Source organism: Sus scrofa, chromosome 15 (genome assembly GCF_000003025.6).
Source record: "Sus scrofa isolate TJ Tabasco breed Duroc chromosome 15, Sscrofa11.1, whole genome shotgun sequence".
Taxonomy (NCBI): Eukaryota; Metazoa; Chordata; class Mammalia; order Artiodactyla; family Suidae; genus Sus; species Sus scrofa.
This window is the reverse complement of record NC_010457.5, coordinates 38,255,869-38,278,996: the sequence shown is the minus strand read 5'-3', so window position 1 is coordinate 38,278,996 and position 23,128 is coordinate 38,255,869. Positions and strand designations below refer to the sequence as shown.

The window sequence follows — 23,128 nt, the reverse complement described above, 5'->3', positions numbered from 1 at the left end:
GATTCGTTAACCACTGCGCCATGACAGGAACTCCGTGAGTATATTTTTAAATAGATTTTATTTTTAGAGCAATTTTAGGTTCACAGGAAAACTGAGCAGAAAGTATAGAAATCTCTTCTATCCTTGGCCCCAACATATATACAGCTTCCCTCACTGTCACAATTCTGCACCAGATAGTACATTTGCTACAATTAATGAACCTACTTTGAAACATGATAATCACGCAAAGTATGTGGTTAACCGTCACTTTCCCTCTTGGTGTTGCACATTCTATTGGTTTGGGCACATGTATAATGATGTGTATATGCCATTATAACATCATATAGAATAGTTTTACTGCCCTAAAAATCCTCTATGTTCCACCTATTCATCCTTCCTTCTCCTGCAACCCCTGGAAACCACTGATCCTTTTACTGTCTCCATAGTTTTGCCTTTCCAGAATTTCATGTAGTTAGAGTCATATACTACAGTCTTTTCAGACTGGATTCTTTCTCTTAGGAATATGCATTTAAGGTTCCTCCAGGTTTTTCCATGGTTTAATTGCTTGCTTATTTTAGTGCTGAATAATATCCCATTGTCTGGATATAGGACAGTTATCTCTCCATTCCCCCACTGAAGGATATCTTAGTTGCTTCTGAGTCTCAGCAATTATGGATAAAACAGCTATAAACATAGCAAACAGTTTTTTAAAGAAAGTTTCTGATCACTACTTGTGCTAGGGTAGTTTGGGGCCATAATGTTGACAATGATGATGATTGCATGTTTTCAAGTAATTTGCATAATAACATAAGTAATTTTTTCTGCAGTAAACTGTATACTTCTCAGAGCCTGCTGAGTTCAGTATCGTTAATGCTCTTTCATTTCACATTCTTAGTGATGGTATATTCAGGTGTGCATTTGCCTTTCTTTGACTTGGTATTTTCTCGTCTTAAGAGCTATGGTTCTAAACCAAGGGTTGTTTCCCCACACCCCACCCCCAGGGGTGAGAAATTTGGAGCACTCATCCAGTATCTGTTGGGTAGAGACCAGTGATATTGTGGTGCACAAGGCAGTACCCATAACAAAGAATGTTCTCACCCCAAATTTCAATAGTGCCGAATTTGGGAAATCTTGATCTAGAAATTTGGCTCATGTCCAGGGCCTCACTCATCTGTGCATTTGGCTGTGGTGTTGACACTGGCAAGGATTTCTGGCAGATAATCCCAATTTTACTTTTTTTTTTTTCCATGTCAGGTGTGGTACCCTGAAGAGCCTAAGGATAAATATCAAAGAAGTTTTCACACCAGATGTACTCGTGAGAGCTTTATTGATTCCAGTAGAGAAGTAGTTTTTCACACTGGATGCCCTAGAATCGCCCACAGAGATATTGTAAATATGGATGGAATGGGCAAGGGCAAGGCCTGAGCATCTCTTTCTCAGATTTGCCGGATGATTCTTAGGTGTGACTGGGGGCAAACCACTATCAGAGGCTGTGTCCCCTTCAGCTCATGTCCACCCCCTGGGACTTCTCAAGGACAGAATCTCTAAGCCATTTCAGCCTTTGATGAAACCTAAAGCTGGTTCCTTTTGCTGTTCAAGCAGGGACATGATTCAACAGATAGATACTCTTCAATTCATTTCAAATAAGGAAATAACATTTAAAACATATTATTGTGAAATGAGGGGGCTCTCAGTTAAGATTTAGCTAAGTGTTTTTATATCGTGTGCCTTAAAACAATGAATAAGAAAGGAACCTTAGAGTCAGTGACCTAAATGGAACCCAACAGTATATATTTGGTTACAGAGAAATTTTGTATCTATCAGTACATCTGTTTTGCTCATTTCAGTAAAGTTTGGGTCTGCCTTATGCCTAACTTTGTTCATTATATCATAACACTCCATTCAATATGTGGCTGTTTTTTCAGTGTTTAGGTAATCTGTAGACTCAGAGACTCTTTGGAGTCAGAATCAACTGTCCCTTTTTCATTACTGCTGCTAACTTCTAAGATATTTTTACCTAGACTGGTGCACATCTGCTAATGTGGCCCCAGGAAGTCTATAGCTCAACAAAGTGTGATTTTGTTGGACATCAAGTCAAAGTTCAGGGGCGTTCAGATGAAAAACCAATTACTAGAATCCCTGGCTCAGCAGTTAACTTACCCAACTAGGATCCATGAGCATGCAGGTTCAACCCCTGGCCTTGCTTAAGGACCCTGCATTGCTGTGGCTGTGGTGTAGGCCAGCGGCTGTAGCTCTGACTTGACCCCTAGCCTAGGAACTTCCATATGCCTTGGGTGCGGCCCTAAAAAGACAAAAGACAAAAAAAGAAAGAAAAGAAAAACCAATTACTTTTTACAAGTTATTCCCCAGTTAATCACAAACGGTAATCTCAAAGCTACATCAAGGAGCAATCATCTATTTTTGCCTCTTCTAGAGATGGTAAAAACCTTGTTCCTTGGAGTTTTAGATTTCAGCCTCCCTACTCAGTTTCTAACAATGAATAGCATATCTGGGTTGAGATCAAAATAATAATTACATGTTTTTTTTTTCTTTTAAGCCACTAAGAAATCATTCACAGCAATTTTGTTGAATTAAAACACGTATTCACCCTCAACAAATGTATTTTGAGCAAAAAACCTAAACAAAACAAGAGATATTATAACAAGAAGTTGTTCATCGTGAAAGTCATTTGCATGTTCTGATGAAAGAGTACTCAAATAATGATGTGATAATGAGATTGTTGGGTATTAATTATGAAACTGGCACCCAGTCCCTATCATTTAAAAGCAGTTTCTACCATATGAGATCAAAAAGTTAACTAATCTAAATGAAACCTAAGAAATTTTACTTCCACAAGACCCATCCTCCCTTCTTCCTACAAATAGGGCCATGGCCACTAGAAATTAAAGTCCATTGTTGTTCAAGGCAATAAACACAAAATGCAACATAAACTGGTCACTTCTGTCCATACCTAACCTTTAGAAATGGAAAATAATTACCTTTTTCCTGAATCAAACAACTTCCTCTCTTAGGGTTTTTTATTTATTTATTTATTTATTTATTTATTTTTGTCTTTTTAGGGCCGCATCTGCGGCATATGGAGGTTCCCAGGCTAGGGGTCTAATCCGGGCTGTAGCTGCAGGCCTACGCCAGAGCCATAGCAACGTGGGATCCGAGCCACATCTGAGACCTACACCACAGCTCATGATGCCAGATCCTTAACCCAGGGATCGAACCTGCAACCTCATGGTTCCTAGTCGGATTCGTTAATCACTGAGCCACGATGGGAACTCCAGGTTTATTTTAAAAGTTTTGTTCTGGACCTTGTTTACTGTTCATTGATTTCATATATGAGCCCTGTTGGGGGAGGGGGGAGTCTGCCTACTTCCAGCTCATGTACGAGGAAGTGACTCTGAGCCTTTAGTGAGATGCCCAGCTCACTCACTTGTGACCCAGTCCTCTGACTTCAAGTTCAGGGTTATTGTATTTCTTCCAGCTTGGGCTTGTTTGTTTTCACAAACAGATACTGCAGAGTTAAGTTTCAGAAAGTGTTTCATCTGAATAGATGTTAAGAAAGACAAGAAAAAAGACTTTAAAAGCAGAAGAATTTTTCAAATTCTCAGAGATGGTTCTAATAAGAATAAGAGTATCTTAGGATACAGAGAAGAGATTGGTGGTAGCCACAGGCAGGTGGTAGGGGTAGGGAATGGAATGGATGGAGAGGGTCAAAAGCTACAAACTTCCAGTTGTAAAATAAATACATCCTGGATGTCATGTACAGGGTGGTGGTATAATTAATAAATACTGCATTGTATATTTGAAAGTTGCTGAGAAAGTAGATCTTAAAAATTCTCATCATCAGAAAAAAAAAACATTGGTGTTCCCACTGTAGCCCAGCAGGTTAGGGATCTGGCATTGTTGCTATGGTGTAGCAGCTCAGCTTCAATCCCTGACCTGGGAACTTTCATGTGCCGAGGGTGTAGCCAAAAAACAAACAATAGATAAAAGAAAAATAAAAGAAAAAATATTTTTTCAACTATGTATGGTGACAGATGTTAACTAGGCTTATTGTGGTGACCATTTTGCAATATATACAAATATTAAATCTTATGTTCTGCACCTGAAACTAATATAATGTCATCTATCAATTATACCCCAACTTAAAAATAAAGGATAGCTTATTTATTCACTTAATGCTCAGACAACAAAATACATATCTATCACATTACTAGGAGTGGAAAGCTAGAAATACACTTAGGGTAATTATAAGGTGTTTTATCACACGTAGAGAATTTTTTTCTTTTCTTTCTATGGCCACACCAGTAGAGAATTTTTACCTAGTCACACTTGATCAATTTAAATAATTCTTCAGTTTTAATAACAATCCAATTTTAAATGAAAACATGAAATAGGAAGAGAGAGTTTTAGCATGTTTAATTTGTATATTTTAGCGACTATGAACTGCTTCTCTCTGAAATGTAACTTGTTTGCAGTCCAAATCCAAAAGTCGAGTCTTGTAATCTTTAAACAAAACTTAGGCACTAGTAGTCATGAAAATATCTTCTCGCAGACAAGATTTACTCTATATTACTCAGCATAATTACTGTTCTATAGGATTATAGCAAATAGGAGTCAGAAATGTGGTTTTTCCCCTTTCATTGACTTGTCAAGTAGCAACCCCAACATGGTTCAAAAGGTCCCTCGCCACTTTGGGTCTAAATCCATTGGATTGTTAGTCTACCGTGAGCAACACCTTCGAAGGAAGATATTGAAAAATCCCCTGGGATGGAAAGAACAACAAGATAAGATGTAGCCAGAATCATGCTGATCACTCCCGCGTGGATTCCTCATCCTGCCGGCCTCCAGCTGGGCCTGGAGTTGCCCAATCATGTTCATGTTCTCGGGTCTGAGAGTTAGCCTTGATATCTACACATCCAAATGGGGAAAAGGTTAATAAACAGGTCTTTTTCTTCCAAGGAGTTCCATTAACAAAATTTCTTCACTTCAAGGGTGGTTTCCAAACTTTCTAGAGCTTTTCTCCTTGAGGGGGAGAGGTAGCCTCTCTGAACAACTTTCCCAGGCTCAGGAACTGCTCATTCTTTTTATTTTCTCCAAATGTGAAATGAAACCTAATACCCTTATCCTGTATAGTCCTATCATTCAGGAAAAACATCCATGTAAGTGGTAGCTGTCATAACCACAATAATACCATCTAGAATAAAAAAAGAGCTGTTATTTTTCCCTGTGTTTTTATGTGCCAGGTTCAAGGCTGAATGCTTTTCATCTCATTCCAGCCTCTCTATGATCATGCAGTGATTGTGTAGATTACAATTTTCTCTTACAGAGACAAGCATAAAGGCATAAGGAGCATCCTAGACTCAATCCAGCACAGAATTCTGTGCCTTTAATCGGTGTGCCATAAGGCCCCCTTTGTTGCTAAAGAAAAGTGACATTTAGGTTGGGGACACAGTAAGTGAAGGACATGACATGTCAGTGCTTGGTCAATCAATCGGTCACTCAAAAGTAAATTAACAAGCCTGAAAGAAGACTTAAAGTTTACAGAAATCATTACAAAGGAGTAGAAATACATACTACTGTCATTATATATTAAAATGACTGGCAAACCGTCATATTTAGAATGTTAAATGTAAACATGATTAAGCAGCTTAAATATTTATGATGAGAGAGCAATTGTGCCCATTTAGTTGTAATATAAATGTATTGGCAAAGTTTTAACTCACTTTGCAGAATCCCCTTTAAATTTATGAAGTAATGTTTTATCAAGTTTAAAACTGCGTGGTGAGATTTTTAAGGTAGATACATGAATTAAACAGGCATTAAGATGGAGACGGGTTGGAGTTCCCGTTGTGGCTCAGTGGTAACAACCCCGACTAGAATCCATGAGGATGCAGGTTTGATCCCTGGCCTTGCTCAGTAGTTTAAGGATCTGGCCTTGCCTCGAGCTGTAGTGTAGATCGCAGATGCAGCTCAGGTCCCACATTGCTGTGGCTGTGGTGAAGGCCAGCAGCTGTAACTCCAATTTGACCCCTAGCCTGGGAACTTCCATGTGCTGCAGGTGCAGCCCTAAAAAGACTAAAAAAAAAAAAAAAAAAATGCAGATGGGTGATCTCTTCCCTTGTACATCATCAGAACCTCTGTGATGTGATTTTCCAGCAGATTTATTCACGTGGTCCATCTTTCAGCTTCCCAGGCTGCACAGTGCTACTGAGGTTGGAATAATTAAAACCTTCTGTATTGAGCTCCTTCCCAGGAGATTATGTGTTTTCTGTCTGGACTTTCTCTCTGTTGCAGTTTATTATGCTGACCTACCTTTTCATGCTGGCCTGGCTGGGAGTCACCGCTTTCACCTCACTGCCTGTTTACATGTACTTCAACCTGTGGACCATCTGCCGAAATACTACCTTGGTGGAGGGAGCGAATCTTTGCCTGGACCTTCGACAGTTTGGTAGGTGGACCTCCAGCTGTAAAACAGCATCTCGTGCTGTTTCACCTAAATAACAGCCTCTAAAATATTGTTGTCACTTTGAAACCATCATCACTTCTTCTACCAGAAAGACAGATGTATCAGAGTATACACAGTTAAGCCAATCTTTTCAAACTGAAATAAGGAAGAATTTAAATGATTGGAAGTTGATCCCATGATGTCAACACACAAATGTGTAGATGTGAACAGGCTGTCAGGCTGTGTTTCCTGTTGTTGGCAAGTTACAGATATGATTTCTCTGTCCTGATTACTTTGCATTTTTCCCTGACTCAATGTGGTATTTGTATCCTATTTTAATTCTCCCATGATGAACTATATAATTTGTGAGGTCTGGTATGAAGATTGCCCTAAGAAATATGCATTTCATTGTCTTCTGAAATAGGACCAAAAAACTTATCATTTCATACTAACAAAATCAAAAAATGTTAAATAAACTGATAGTTCTCTTTGGCTATTTTTATTAAGGGCTAAAACCTCATGTAATAATAATAGTTTCCTATGTATATAGGGGCTTACAGTGTATAGATCCTATTCTAAATGGTTTATATAAGTTAACTTGTTTAATTGTCACAATAATCCTATATGCTGTGGACACTGTTATTACTTCTTTATAAATGTCAAAACTGAGGCACCAGGAAGTTCAGTTACCTGCCCAAGATTATGCAGCTGGTAGATTGAGCCAAGACTCAACCCCATTTAGCTCCCAGAATCTGTTCTTAGTTAGAAGTTAGCTGTCTCTCCTTTAAAACAAATACTGAGCTACAAATGTGGAAAGTTGAATCCAATCTCATGTAATCTGTCTGGAATTCTAGCCCATCATTTCTAAAACACATGGGGGCTACAGAATATATAAAAATATGCAAATTTCACCTGTTCAAATGGATTTTTTTTTCCACAGTGCAGCTATTAAAATCTTGTAGAATGTTGTAAATGTTTTTCTCTAATGGGGGTTCCCTCATGTTTTGGGAAAGTGAGAAACATTTCTGAAGATTGTATCTGCCAGCTAGTGTCTCTAATGTTATACTCTAGTTAGATTGTAAGGTACTGATGTAACTAGTCCATCACCAACTAGCTGTGTGTTCCAAATCTGTGGCCCACACACCCCCTAGCAGAAGAAGTCCCCAGCCTTCTTGTCTGACCCAAATGATCTGCTCTGTGCATGAGGTTTTTGGCAGGAAGGCAGTGAAGGGAATGTGGACAGCTTTCCCCTTGGGGAGGTTTCAACCTTGGAATCATGTCCCATGTAAGGAAAAGGAAGCCTTACGACCTGCTGCAGGAGGTCTCTGGAAAGTAGTTGCTTGGAAAGCCATGGCCCTGACTCCATAGCACTCACCCTCCATGATGTCTTCCTTTAATTCTGCAGATCTGAAAAATTAAAGTTGGAAAAGATGTGACTAGTCTCCCACAGAAGGTTGCCAGGCACCCAGTTAAGTTTGAATTTCAGATAAACGCGCAGTAGGTTTAGTCCAGTATGTCCCCAGATCTCATATGGAGTATATGTATGGTAAGTGTAAAGCATGACTCTGATTAAAGCTGCTCTTTGAACCTCAGCACTGTTTACAAGATAGTTATGAGGATTTATTCAAGTGTAGCTTATCTCTGTGACATGGAAGAAGAGGTACTTTTGAGGTGTCATATAACCCTTTACATCAGCTCTAAAGGCTTTTTGTGCGCTCTTCACACAGAATCTAGCCATTCTTTTGCCCTCCAGATGATAAATCCTTAAGAAGAATCCTGAAATGCACATATTCAATCAAGTTATAAGCAGAGGGCATCAGAATAGAAAAGAACCGTTCCCCAAAATGTGGATTATGATGGGCACAGACATTTACTCATTTAATCTGAAAGGTAGTTGAATATGTAAGAACAGACTACAAAGAAAGTTCCCCTCTTTTGCAAAGGTGTCCCTTTACCATCTAGATGGTGTCTTTTCTCTTAGAAGACCAAGATCTTTAAACTGTATAGTGGAAACTCTCACCTTGTAATGGGTATTATGCCTTCTTTGTATTGTACCTCTCACTGTTCATTCCAAGGCATGGAATAAACATTTCAGACAGATCTAATGGAAGGCAGAGGCTGTATCCCTTCATACAGTGGAGGAATATAAAGATGATTTATCACATTAGGGTTTGCTGTATTTGAAAATGAGTCATGAAATAATTTTACTTAAGTTTTAACTTAATGTTTTATAATTAACTGCTGCCCTTCAGTTATTTTGTGCAGTCGTTTAATGACATTGAATGTATTAGGTATTTATCTTAGTAAATTTGTTTCATAAAATATTAAAACTGGTCCCCACAATATCATATATATCCAGAATTTGAAACTGTGCTCCATTAAACCTTGGAAATTTGACAAAATTATCTCAGGGCCAACCATAGGGAGAAAGTGGATGGAACTTCTTTAAGCCTTTTGACCCAACTCTGCCTCATGTCCAGCACATCCACACATTTTAGAAGGAGCAGCTGGCTTTTTTTTTTTTTTTTTTTTTGCCATTTCTTGGGCCGCTCCCGTGGCATATGGAGATTCCCAGGCTAGGGGTCCAGTCGGAGCTGTAGCCACCGGCCTACGCCAGAGCCACAGCAACACGGGATCCGAGCCGCGTCTGCAACCTACACCACAGCTCACGGCAACGCCGGATCGTTAACCCACTGAGCAAGGGCAGGGACCGAACCCGCAACCTCATGGTTCCTAGTTGGATTCGTTAACCACTGCGCCACGATGGGAACTCCACAGCTGGCTTTTATCTGATTCCCATAGCTTTTCCCAGTAAACTTTCATTTCACTTATTCACAATTTTCCCAATTAATACTTATTGAGCTCCAATTATATTAAGCATTGTTTAATTTTCAAAGAAAAAAAAAAATCCCCATTAAAAAAAAAAGTAAAATAAAGAGTTCCCACTGTGGTACAGTCGGATAAGGATCTCGTGTCTCTGAGGTGGTTTGGGTTTGATCCCCAGCCCAGGGCAGAGGTTTAAGGATCCAGCCTTGCTACAGCTGTGGTGTAGGTCACAGCTGTGCCTCAGGTTCGATCCCTGGCCTGGAAACTTCCATATGTTGTGGGTGTGGCCAAAAACGGTTAAAAAAAAAAAAAGTAAAATAAAACAAAGTTTGACAGACACATAGATCATCGACCTGACCCATCATGCTTTTTCTAGAGAAGGCAACATTGCCCCAGGAATATTGCATTATTTGCACAGGACAGAACAGAGGACAGATTTGAAACTAAATAAACAGCATTATAACTTTAATCCACTCTGTTCAAAAGGACACTTTGTATTAGTGTAGAAACTAGATACATGCACTATTAGTAAGACATCTTGTGTGTTTAGCTATGTGTTGCTGCCAATTACTGAACTGTATTCTTTTCTTCTAAGTATTTCAAGAATTCATTTTGTAAAATCTTGGCTACAGTTTTCTCAACTCAGCCATGCCTCTGCATATATATATATACAGGTGAGGTTATATGTCAAAGGGGAATTAGGTTACAGATGGAATTAAGGGCACAAATAAACTGATCAAAAATTGTCCTGGATGATCCAAGTGGGCCCAATATAATCACATGGGTCCATAAAAGGGGAAGAGGCAGAGCCAAGACATGGAAGCAACTAAATGTCCATTGACTGAGGAATGGATAAAGAAGATGTGGTATGTATATACAATGGAATATTACTCAGCCATAAAAAGAATGAAATAATACTATTTTCAGCAATATGGATGGACTAGAGATTATCATACTAAGTGAAGTCAGAGAAAGACAAATATCATATGAGATATATTACTTACACGTGGAGTCTAATTTAAAAATGATACAAATGAACACTTTGGAGTATTCTTAGCAGAAGGTAGATCCAGTGCAGAATTACTGCTGCAATACCCTGCCTTGATCTTCACCCAACAATAGAGAGGCCAGATGGCTGAAGCAGAATAAACAAGTCCGGAGAAGAGATGGAGATGACATCTGAGAGTCCCTGGAACCTGTAGGCACAATGAGTGCATCACAGGACATGGCTGATTTAGAGGCATTTATTCTGAAAGAAGTAGAGAATACTTCCTGGTTTGGGCAGAAGGGAAGCAAGATTTGACTCTCATTATAGAAAAATGGCTCTGGCCGCCATGTGGGGAACAGACTATAGTGAGAGGAGAATCAGGGCTGGCAGTGAGTGCTCTTACAGTCAGTCATCTGTGGGTGATGGGGGAACTCAGACTGGGGTAGAAGCAAGGAAAGTGGGGAGAAGTACTCTGACTCTGGATGTACTTTGAAGACAGAGGCAACAGGATTTTCTGATAGATTAGATATGGGCTGGGGAGAAAGAGGATTCAAGAAGGAATTCAGTTTTTGATTCAACTGGGAAAATGGATTAGCTATTGAAAGACACAGGAAAGCCAACCATAAGTGCTTGCTCAGGAGTGAGGCAGGCAGGAGAAGATCACAAGTCCAGTTTTGGCCATGTTGATTTGCAGATGCTTATTAGAAATCTCAATAGAGTTGTCAAGTAGGAAACTGGATGTCTGGCTCTTGATTCTAGGAGAGAGGGAGGGGTTTGGCTCTGTGGATCTAGGAGCCGCAATAATACTTAAAGGTGAAAGCTCTAAGACTTGATGAGAGCAGCAAAGCAGACAGATAACCATGGCCTGAACCCCTGGCAGCACCAGGGAAGGAGGTCCCAGTGAAGAGGAGGAACCTGACAGAAATAGTGGGAAGGAGGAGCTGGGGAGAGTGTGAAAGCAAGAACAGGAGTCGGTGGATTTTGGAACCCAAATGAAGACAGCATGAAGGAAGCAGGAATCACTAGCTGGCAAATGGATCACTGAGAAGTCATCTTCCATTTTTAACAATGTAGAGAGCACAGGTGATCTTTACAAGAACAATTCCCATGGAAGATTGGGGTGAAACTTGACTAGTAAGGGTTTAAGTAGAAATGGAAGAAGGGAAGGACAGGCTGAGCATAGGCAGCGCTTTCCAGAAGTTTTGCTGCCACCGTGAATATAGAAGTGGGCCAGAAAATGCGTGTACAGCCAAGGTATTCCACGTGAATGAGTGAAGGCTGTAATAGGTCAGCATGGGGGAAAATGGCCTTTACTAAGAAGCTTTCTCACTAACAATGGTTTATTAGATGAATTTTATGGAGGTTCTTTTTTTTTAACCTCTCAGAGCTCTCCTAGCAAAAAAAAAGGAAAGGACACAGAGAAGGATTTCTGCATTCGATGTATTGCAAGTAGATTTTTCTAACTAAAATAATTGCACAAACTGTTGGCAGAGCAAGATAGTAGTGGCTCCATAGAGATGGAGAATTGATGGCACACCTCAGCTAAGAATATGTAAAGATATGCACATCTTAAAACTCAACAAAGAGCAGCAAGTGCAGAAAGCTTAAGTATTAGTTTGCCCAGAACTTGTAAATTTTTCCTCTTGTGTATGCAAGTGTTTAACACTCCAGTACTTCTCCGGAAAAATCAGAGACCCACTTTAGGATGAACTGGATCACTTCTCTTCTTTAAAATGAGGTTTGCTGCAGTGTATCACCTAGGGCTTGTTAAAAATGCGATTCTCCTGGAAGACTTTCCCAGATTCTGATTTAACAGCCCTAGCTTGGGGTGATAATTCCCCAGGAGATTCTGATGTAGATGGTCCATAAACCAACTGGTGCAAGGGTAAATATGAGTGGAATTATAACTTCTTAGTTCCCCTTACTAATAGCACTGTTTTCAGCATTAGCCTATTGTTCCTTTGGGCAATATGCTTTTATAGACAGAGGCTTTGTACTAACAGAATATTTTTAGGTCCTGACTTCATCCTAGTCTGGGGCACAGTTATCAAAATAACTTCAATGCCTAAACCATTACATTAATGGACCAAACCGATGAATGAGCCCCAACTGAATCTGAAGATTCTGGTGGTTAGAGTCTGTTGAATTCAGACTGAAAATGTTTTAAATGGCTCGAGGCCTAAATAGTCTTGATCTTCCATTCCATTCCATTGTTCTCTTCATAATTATGATCAAGCAATAAAAGCAGAGAAAGAATTTTTCCATTTTAGCAGAGTTTTCATAAAATGAAACTTGCTTAGATATTATCAGCTAGAGTTTCTTTTTCTCTCTCTGGGATCTTGAGTCATTTATAATGTTAAACTGTAATCTTCACCATTTTGCAGGGATCGTGACAATTGGAGAGGAAAAGAAAATTTGCACTGTGTCTGAGAATTTCCTGAGGATGTGTGAATCCACTGAGGTGAGTGTTTTTACAGTCTTTAATTTTGTCAGGGTCTTAGCTTCATTCCACTATTTGAATATAGAATCAAATCTGCACTGAATTTCCCCTTTTGCTTTCAGAGGCATGCTCACTGCAATGATGTTATGCAGGGTGACTAGAAAATAAAAATGAAGGATATGCTATGCCTATTTCAATAAAAATTATGATAATTTTTCTAGAAACTAGCACTTTACCAAAAGTTGAAAAATTATAAAGTTATATTTAAAAAGATACAACATAGGCTTCTGTAGTTATAACATTACTGGAAACCATCATTATTAATCATGATCTCATCTTTACAATGAAATTATATTAAAATGGTGCAGTTGCAAAGCTTTAAACAACTTGCGGGAGAAAAGATATTGCAATAATGTTTTTGGTTAAGAGATTTATCATAGGCACACTTCTGTTAAAGATGAAGACAGTTCTTATAAGCAGGCAGGTGACCTTATCTCTCTTCTATTGTAACCCTGATCCATGTTTTGATTCTGTGGTTTCCTTTGCAGCTGAACATGACCTTCCACTTGTTCATCGTGGCACTTGCAGGAGCTGGGGCAGCAGTCATTGCTATGGTAAGATCTCAGGCTCTGAGGCTTTGTTTTTCAACTTGCCCATAGAGATGTTGATTTACCTCTCGTGTCTAATGTCTATACAAATCGTACTTATTTTAATATCAGTAAAAATGGGGGGAAGGAGAAGACTGGGCAAATAAATAAGTGAAAAACAAAGTTTAACCTAAAGAAAGATCATCATTACAATAGAGCAAATATTTGATAACCAGTTGAGAGTTTCAAACACTCCATAATATTGGTAACACTAACAAAAATAAGTAGGCTCACTGGCATTTTTAGATACTAGACTGCTCTTAACATAAAAAAATCACTTCTTTAGCATATACACACATGTATTGGTGGGATGTTCAAGCTATGGAATCAATTCCTTGATGTACATTATCCTTTTATCGTCCTTAAGTAAGAACATAAAAAAGCCGTACCGAGTCACTTATTTTATTTATTTATTTATTTTATTTTTTGTCTTTTTGCCATTTCTTGGGCCGCTTCCACGGCATATGGAGGTTCCCAGGCTAGGGGTCGAATCGGAGCTGTAGCCACCAGCCTACGCCAGAGCCACAGCAACTCGGGATCCAAGCCGCGTCTGCGACCTACACCACAGCTCACGGCAATGCCAGATGGTTAACCCACTGAGCAAGAGCAAGGACAGAACCGGAAACCTCATGGTTCCTAGTCGGATTCGTTAACCACTGCGCCACGACGGGAACTCCCCGAGTCACTTATTTTAAAGAATTAATTTATTTTTCGCCACATAAACCTCTGCAGTCTTATGTCATGTTTTCTGTGTCTACCTTTTTTTAAAAATGTTAAGTTAGGCTTTTACTGAGTTTTGAGGACCTTGTTTCTTCTTTGTAACTCACTGTGAACTCCAGTTTGTTCACTGAAATGCCAAATGGCAGCAATGAACACGTACTCTGAGCGTCAGAAAGAGCTTTTGCAGCCAAGGTCTTCAGTCCTTGTTTTTGTATGCTAGAATACAAGTAGTTTGGAATTCTAGAAGGCGCTCAGTAACCTCATCAATGGTACCAGCCTATTCTATATGCAAAAAATGATTTATTAATTTGGATTTACTTCATTCCTTTACTTATGGTGCCAATACATGGGCCAATGTGTTGGTGAAAGGAATACTTTTTTTAAAAATGAGTGCTTTTCTTTTGTCAAAGACTTAAAATAGGAATGCCAAGACAATGCTGATGTGCTGGTGAGCCATTTCAGACCGGTTATTTTTAGTGACTCCATAAGCACTTTTGTATTAAGACTTGATGTTGCTTCGTTAAAAATGATTTTCAAAAATATCTAATAAAAGTGACTATGTCGGGGCCAAAGAGGATTTTCAGATGTTTTGTTAATTTAATATCGTGCTAATTGCTCAACATTTTAGATTCCGTGTATAAATCTCTGTGTAGGAATTTCACTTCAGGATATGAAATGCTTCATTAAATCATGCTGCCTGATTAATTGGGGGGGTTACAATAAAATATAAACAAAGGCCTTATATTCTTAACATAAAATCAGTGCTAGAATATGCTCTAGGGAATCATCCAGATGTTCTGGGAAGTGATGTTCCAAACCTCATGATCCCAAGCAGCACCCAGCCTAGCCTGGCTATGAAATAAAAGGAAACATCTATACATGTATGTCCACACAAACATTCCTGTGTGATGGATAAGTTTCAGGGATATGTATGTTCAGGCAACGTATAACTGTGTATAAGAGGCCCATCGAAATATTTTCTGAAAAGAGGCACATAATAAAGCATTTGTTTGCATTTGCAACATATATGTGTGTGTAAAATTCTGTGTAAAAACACATGCTTTCAGGAACATTAGTGAAAAATACCTGCCTAAACAAATAATGTTTCAGTGACTCTAAAAATGCTTACTCTGAAAAGATTACCTTATCAAAAGATTTTAGGATAATAGAAAGTTAGATGCTAGAATGTGTACATGTATGTGTAATTGGGTCGCCATGCTATACAGTAGAAAAAAAATTGTATAGGGGAAATAACTATTAAAAAATAATAAAATGTACGCGTTTAACAATAAATTGTTGAAGCCTTGAAAAAAAAAAAAAGATACTTCAACTGACAAATTCCCAATAATGAAGTTTCACTTTAATACCATATACTATGTGAAAACAATGTTTCTGGCAAAAGTCTTAAAAATGCCTGTGCCTTTTGAGTTATATATGCTTACGGGCTTTAAGAATAGATATGACGATGCCAAGATTGGCTGGCTCTATCTAGAGGCTTTGTGAAAGTGTTTAAATTTCATCATTTACTATTTGTTTGCATGTTTCTGATTTTTAAGTATCAAACATGCATTACTTTTATGAAATAAACGTTTTTTAAAATAAAAAAAGAAAGATGTTCTTAAGAAACTTAGCATAGGTTTAGCAATTGTTGTAAATAAATTTTATTTCAAACAGCAAGCATTTAGATGATTATTTGAAGTATTAAGCATCCTTTTAGATATCTAAAGCATAAATTCCTTAAGAAATAAGTAATATCTAAATACTGATTAATATCCCAAGTTTAGTTCTTAGGAGACAAGGACAATATAAGTACTGCTACTGTTTCCAGTATTAATACAACTATCATAGTATTGACATAAGCTCATATTTCTTTATAACATACTTTGATGAAAGCACCATCAAATATTTTACATACATGAATCCATTCAATAGTCACAAGTAGAACCTATCATTAACCTCATCATGATCTCATTCAACACTCACACTATGACTACCATCATTATTTCCATATTGGAGACCAAACAATTGAGATGAATTCTACTCCACCAAAATATTTCAACCATCATCTATAATTTAAGGCAAGGATTATAAGTGTTGGGACTAAAGTTAACATGTACTCCACTCCATTACTTTTATTATGTTAGGAAGTTCTATCTGCTGCCAAAACAATCAACTTGACATCACCAAATTCCAATGGTCAAGATTTACCTGCTGATTTACCTGACAGCTTGTGTTAACCTAAGGCCAGGTGAAATGTCTGAAGACCTACTGGGATGCACCAGTCTCTGAACTAGAGTAATATTGAAATTCTTTTCAGTATCTTATTCATAGAAACTTAATAATTTAGGGGTCATATTTTCTTAGACTTCATATAAAAATAAATTCATTCCAGCAGCAAATACTTTAAGTACCTACCACTTGATAAACACTCTGCACAGGAAACAACAAAATGTATTACAAGAATTTTGTTATGCCTTATTTGATCCACATATGTACAGTGATTAAGCTTTCATTACAAAATGCTGTGGATACAAGAATATAACTCATAGCTCTTGCTTCCTTGTGGCTTACAATTTCTAAGCTAAACAAAATGCAAAATTTCAGAGAAAACGAATCATTCCTAAAAATTCTTATTTGTATACTTATCAATATGTCTCTCTTTCCTATATCATTGTGTCAAAATTGTTTTGTTAATTTCTTTCTGCTGTCTGTTGACCTCCTTCACATGCTACAGTAGTCACCATTTAGAATTGACCTTGCATTCTATATGTCCATTAGCACTTTTCTAGAACCAGCCTACCTCCTGTCTTGACCAATCAAAATTTTAGTGTTCTTCAAAAACTAAAAATAGAACTACCATATCATCTGGCAACTCCACTCCTTGGTATATACCTGGAAAGCAACAACAAAACAATAGCATCCCAGTTTTCATAGCAGCATTATTTACAATTGCCAAGACATGAAAGCAACCTAAGTGTCTAATAGATGAATGGGTAAAGATGTGGTGTGTATATATATAAATATACAGTGGAATACTACTCAGTCATAAAAGAGAAGGAAATTTTACCATTTGCAACAACATGGATGGAGTTGGGGGGCATTGTGCTAAGTGAAATAAGTCAGACAGAAAAAGATAAATACTGTGTGATATCCCTTACATGTGGAATCTAAAAAATTTAAAAAAACTAGTGAATATAACAAAAAAGAAACAGACTCAGGTATAGAAAAAAAAAGCAGTGGTTACCAGTGGGAAGGGAGGAGGGGCAACATAGGGGTGGGGGATTAAGAAGTACAAACTATTAGGTATAAAATAAGCTACAAGGATATATTATATAACAGAGAATATAGCCAATATTTTATAGTACGTATAAATGGGATATAACCTTTAACAATTTTGGACCACTATACTGTATACCTGTAACTTATATAATATTGTACATCAACTATACTTCAACAAAAAATTTTGTGTTCTAATTTACTAAATTGTGGATAAAAAATATTGTCTACCCTTTAAATGCAGAGAAAATACATACCTAACAACTTAGTTTGTCTTTCCTATTCATCTATCAAAATCCACCATTTGGAAAACTGCTTTCTCTCTCATATGGACTATGAAGGACAGAAAGAAAGAAAAACAAATAACTGAGCTCATTGCTGAGTTAATTCAGGTGAAATCAAGAGCTTCATTCCTTGAGTTATATTGTTACTCAAGGCAAGTCAGGAGCTTCCTTCTTGAACAGGGCACTATTCTAGCTATTATGAATGAATATAATACACAAAATCCATATGACACAGTGCTTGCTTTCTTGTAGTTTGCAATATAGAGGAAAGTGCAAAGTTCATTGTGTAGAAAATTAACTTGATAATTAAATCCACAGGTTATTGGGGGTTTCCGTGATCCCTCTTTCTCTTGCACAGTGAGCAATACATCAGCTCATTAATTCAAGTTGACTGGCCTCCAAACATATGTGAAGCTGTTTCCCATAATGGATTAGAAAACATAAATATATAATGTATAGTCTACAGTTTGGGTAAATGAGGGCAGAAGGGCAGGAAACATCACATAAAGATTAAAAATATTGGACTAAGACTCTTGGATACATCAGCATTGAAAGAGAAGAAAGAGATGCTGAAAAAAGTGAGCTGAGATGATGTCATAGCAGAAGGAGTGAGGAAGGAATGTATTTTATTTATATTCTTCATATTACAACAGAAATCATTACATTTTATTAATGAACATATTCTATAGAAGTATATGATTTGAATATTTCTTTCCTGATAGGAAGGTGTAATGAAGACACAGAACAAAGCCCCAGTATAAATTATCTTTGTCTTTGATTAGGTCCACTACCTTATGGTTCTGTCTGCCAACTGGGCTTATGTGAAGGATGCCTGCCGGATGCAGAAGTATGAGGACATCAAGTCAAAGGAGGAGCAAGAGCTTCATGACATCCACTCTACTCGCTCCAAAGAGCGGCTCAATGCATACACATAAACACCTGCCCGTCCTTTCCACCATTCAGATGAATTGATGTTTAACTAAAGGCCATCCAACCATCCAACCTTTTGAAAAAGAAAATGAAAGTGCTCCTCATCAATGATATGGAGGGTGACTTATGAATCACCTGACTACAAATCTTTGCTGTTTAGCACTTAATTTCCTAATTTGTTAAATTGGTGTAATCAGATCTCTTCTACAAGCTCCTATCCAGCCTTTTTTCTTTTTTAAATTTCTCAAACTCATTTAATAATTCTGTAAGATCAAAGAGACTAACAGTGTCAGATGCAGAGATTTCTTTGATTTTTAACCATTCCATGTTATACATTACACCTTTTGCATTATTTCTTACGTTTTGAAAAGAAAAATAGCTTTTTATACTTTTTAATTTTGATTTCGGTAACTAGTTTAACTACAGGTAACCTTCAAAGGGATCATTGTACATTATGAATAGAACAGAAATGATATCATGATGACTCGAAATATGAAAAACTTGTCTGAAGATCAGTGGCCACATTGCTATAGGCCCTGATTAATGTTTTCATCAATCTAAGGTGCAATTTCTAAATTTGTAAGAGTAGGTCAAAAAAAAAGTGCTTCTTATCTTTGTTAACATTGTATTTTTTCTTGATGTACTTAAAAGGTATTTCTCTCTGATTACTCATGTTTATGTTTGAGCATGTAGAAACAGTGATGCTAATGCATGGCTAGTTACCTTTTTAAGATTGTGACACCAGGCTTACCTTTTAAAGTTTAGTATAGAGACAATTTTAAAGGAGATAACTACTGTGGACTACTGGCGAATGATCTCTTTGTGATATAAGCAGTGGCTGGATTGGAACTTTTGCTATGCTAATGTCGAATTACCTTTACAAAGGTGGTATATTAAAAATAAGCACACTAACCCTTCAGACATTGTTTTACCTACCTTAAAAATTTTTAATGGATTGCACCTCTGTAAACTATCCCTCAAATGTGTATGATATATTTGAAAAGGCTTCCATTAATATAATAGCTTTGCTTGCAGCCTTCCAATCTATGTTGGTTGACCTGTAGCATTTTTTAAGGAGTGGTCAGAGGCCACCATACAATGTGTCCTTTCAAAGCGTAGTGATATATTTGTGTTTTTATTTCAAGTAAGTCATTTTAACCAAATGTTCATTCGTATTCATTTATAAGACATACCTGTGTCAAAGGAATAAAAAAAAAAGCAATCAGTATTATTGGACCAAATTTGGTGTTTGTTTTAACTTTAACTCTTCCTTCGGTTACTTCTAATGCTACAAGAATGCTGTAAAGTGTCTTTTAAAACAATGTAGCCTGACAAGACATTTTTGTCAGTGTATAAAAACTAGGTAGTATTGTGCACTGATTTGACCATTGTGAAATCTTTTCTCAGTGTAAGTGCATTTCTAATAAAATTTATTGAGTGAAACAATCTTTGTACAACGACTAGTCATGCATCATCCATAATTTTACAAGTTCTTGTAGTAGGTGGGGGGGTATTACTAGGGTTATCTGTGGCATGATTATGCATTCTGTAGTATTATTTAATTAATTTGAGGTTTTGCTTCATTTTTTTACACTTAGATTATCTTACTGGTTCAACATTCTCCTGATATATGCAGTATTACAGATATTCAGCAAAAGTATTAATGGGCTTCTTTAAATTCTATATTATAGTGTTTTGGTTCTGTGTCTTAACAGTTTGTGATGATTTTTAAAACTGTCTTTTAAACTTATGTAATGATGTTGATGTTTTTGGCTTTTTTTTTCTGGTATTAGAGTTTGTATTTTCACAAAGAGTGCTTTGTAGCAGGCATTACAATTAATCTGTTTTGTACATAAATGTGCCAACAGCTTGATGGTGGCGTTTTTGAAATGTAGAACAAAGTGCTTGCAAAATGTAATAAATACACTTGTGTACTTTGTGTACTTATTATTAGTTTCTGCAGTGTTTTTTTGTTTTTTTTTTCTTTCCTGTTTTGTTTATCCCTCCTTCCTCTGTGTGTGCATTCTTTCCAATGCAGTAGATGCTATTTCTTTAGGATGCTTATTGCCTCAGTTGAGCTGACCTAACACTTCAATAGTCCATGAAAATTCTGTGCACGGTCTACAGTCTGGAAAGGCTGGGGGATGGGGAGACGGTGGAGTGGAGTTTGTGGACATCATTTCATTTAGCAAATGATAACGACTCCCAATTTATGCTATTTCCTTGCCTAATGTTTATTGTTCTGTGTTTTCTTTAGCACTTCATAAACTAACAGAGAAACAAAAAAAGACTAATGCAATTCAGAAAGAAAAAGTGATTTCTTGGTCTGCTACAAAATATCAAGGTGAGAGCAACGAAATGAAAAAATATTTATTTTCCAGACTTTTTGTTTGTTTTGGATATAATTTCTTCAAGTCAAACCAGAAATAGTGGCAGATAGTAAAACATAAAAAAGATATTTTTAAAAATCTTAATTTTCATAAGGGCTAAGGAATTGTATCAGTCGTCAGTTATTTATGTATTACAGTAAATGACAACTTGGAAATTCTGTAGCCTTAGATTACTAATATCTACAATAATTAATTATAAGTAGATCTGAGGAAAATGTCTTATGTTTTATAAAGCCACTTTTAAGACAATAAGAAAATTATCCCCTATCCAAATCTTATGAAATTATAATTCCTATTCTTTCTGGTGTTTATGAAATGCTTAGCATAGCAACAATATAATAAAGAACTATATGTTCAAGAATGCCAACAAGAACAAAAATTTCACAATACATGCTTTTCAAAAAACTGATCATTATAAAATAATTATAATCTTTAAAAACGTAAAAGTCCATTTGACTTCATAAAAATATACATTTGTCTTTAAAATGAGTAATTTCCTTTTGGGAATTCTTTTCCCCTTAACTTTATTGGGTTATAATTGACATATAATCCTTTGGGGAATTGTAAAGCTAATGTTGAGACTAAGGAAATTACTCACTTTGAGATTAAATGTGTGTTGGCCATCTGTGACTTCGGTGTAGTCATTTTAGTTCTTCATGTTAAAATTTAGGCATAGCACAATCTAATTTTGTCACTCAGAGATCAAGTGACAAAATTACCTTTTGTCTTATTAGTCTTATTTTTGCTTTTTAGACAAAACAAATAGTCATTTTAAAGTAAATTTTATCTAAGTTACCTGATAACTAAAATACACTGAACATGATAAAATTTGAATTGAACTATCATACCTTGAAGAAACCCTCTACTGCATTTTCTGCAAGGTTTTTATTTTTATTTTTAATTTTTAAAAAATGTTTGTTTTTTCTATTATAGTTGATTTACAATGTTCTGTCAATTTCTGTTGTACAGCAAAGTGACCCAGTCATATATATATATATATATATATATATTCTCTGTCATATTATCCTCCATCATGTTCCATCACAAGTGACTAGATATAGTTCCCTGTGCTATACAGCAGGACCTCATTGCTTATCCATTCTAAATGCAATAGTTTGCATTTACTAACCCCAAATTCCTAGTCCATCCCACTCCTTCCTCTCCCCCTCCCCCTTGGAAACCACAAGTCTGTTCTCCAGGTCCATGAATTTGTTTCTTTTCTGTAGCTTTGTTCATTTGTGATGTATATTAGATCCCAGATATAAGTGATATCATATGATATTTGTCTTTCTCTTTTTGACTTACTTCATTTAGTATGAGTCTCTAGTTCCATCCTTGTTGATGCAGATGGCATTATTTTGTTCTTTTTTATGGATGAGTAATATTCCATCAAGGTTTTTAGATAACAGATCATTTGAAGTTAGTGCAGACATGTGTGACATGCTGCTGGCTCAAATGTAAACATATTTCTGTTCGATTAAATGAGCCTGGGACTTTCAGTTTCTTCTCTCAAAAGTGAATTTCACCTGTTTGATCATTTCAGATTCTTTTGCCCTTTTCCATAAAAATCCATCTTATTTGGAAACTGAAAACAACTTAGAAAATAAGTTGTATTATTTAATTCATTAATAAGTGAATTAGTGAAATAAATAAAATATTAAATGAAATAATATTAAAATGAAACAATTTTTTTTCTGGACTATTTCTAACTTGCGGAAACTCTTATAAGAGGAAATATCAAACAAAATAAAACAAATAAGCAGACAATGGTGGAACAAAAAATAGGAAAGAGAAGAGATTCAAGCAATTCTGCTGTTATTCTTAGAAAGGAGCACTATTAATATATTGCATAGGGCATAATTTTAAAAAGAAAGTCAAAAGTACAAAAATTAGGCCAAGAGGAGGTCCTGTTGTGGCTCAGCAGTAACGAACCTGACTAGTATTCATGAAGACATGGATTTGATCCCTGGCCTTGCTCAGTGGGTTAAGGATCTGGCACTGCCATTAGCTGTGGTGTATGTTGCAGCTTAGGCTGACAGCTGTAGCTCTGATTCAACCCCTAGGCAGGGAACTTCCATATGACATGGGTGTGGCCCTAAAAAGACCAAAAAAAAAAAAAAAAAAAAAAAATAGAGCAAGAAATAACAGCCTAGAAAGTGGAGGAAAAGGTGCAAAAACAATTGAG

The 23,128-nt window shown here is 36.7% G+C and overlaps 1 protein-coding gene across 3 annotated transcripts in view; it reads left to right on the top strand.

Annotated features, from left to right (window-relative positions):
• GPM6A (glycoprotein M6A) overlaps positions 1–20,501 on the top strand; it is a 296,634-nt gene extending 276,133 nt beyond the window's left edge. For all 3 annotated transcript variants that reach the window (XM_021075300.1, XM_021075301.1, XM_021075299.1), the window contains exons 4-7: positions 6,292–6,445; positions 12,641–12,717; positions 13,245–13,310; positions 18,406–20,501. In XM_021075300.1, the coding sequence (XP_020930959.1) occupies positions 6,292–6,445; positions 12,641–12,717; positions 13,245–13,310; positions 18,406–18,558 (450 nt within the window). In that variant the 3' untranslated portion in view covers positions 18,559–20,501. The remainder of the gene's footprint in view (positions 1–6,291; positions 6,446–12,640; positions 12,718–13,244; positions 13,311–18,405) is intronic.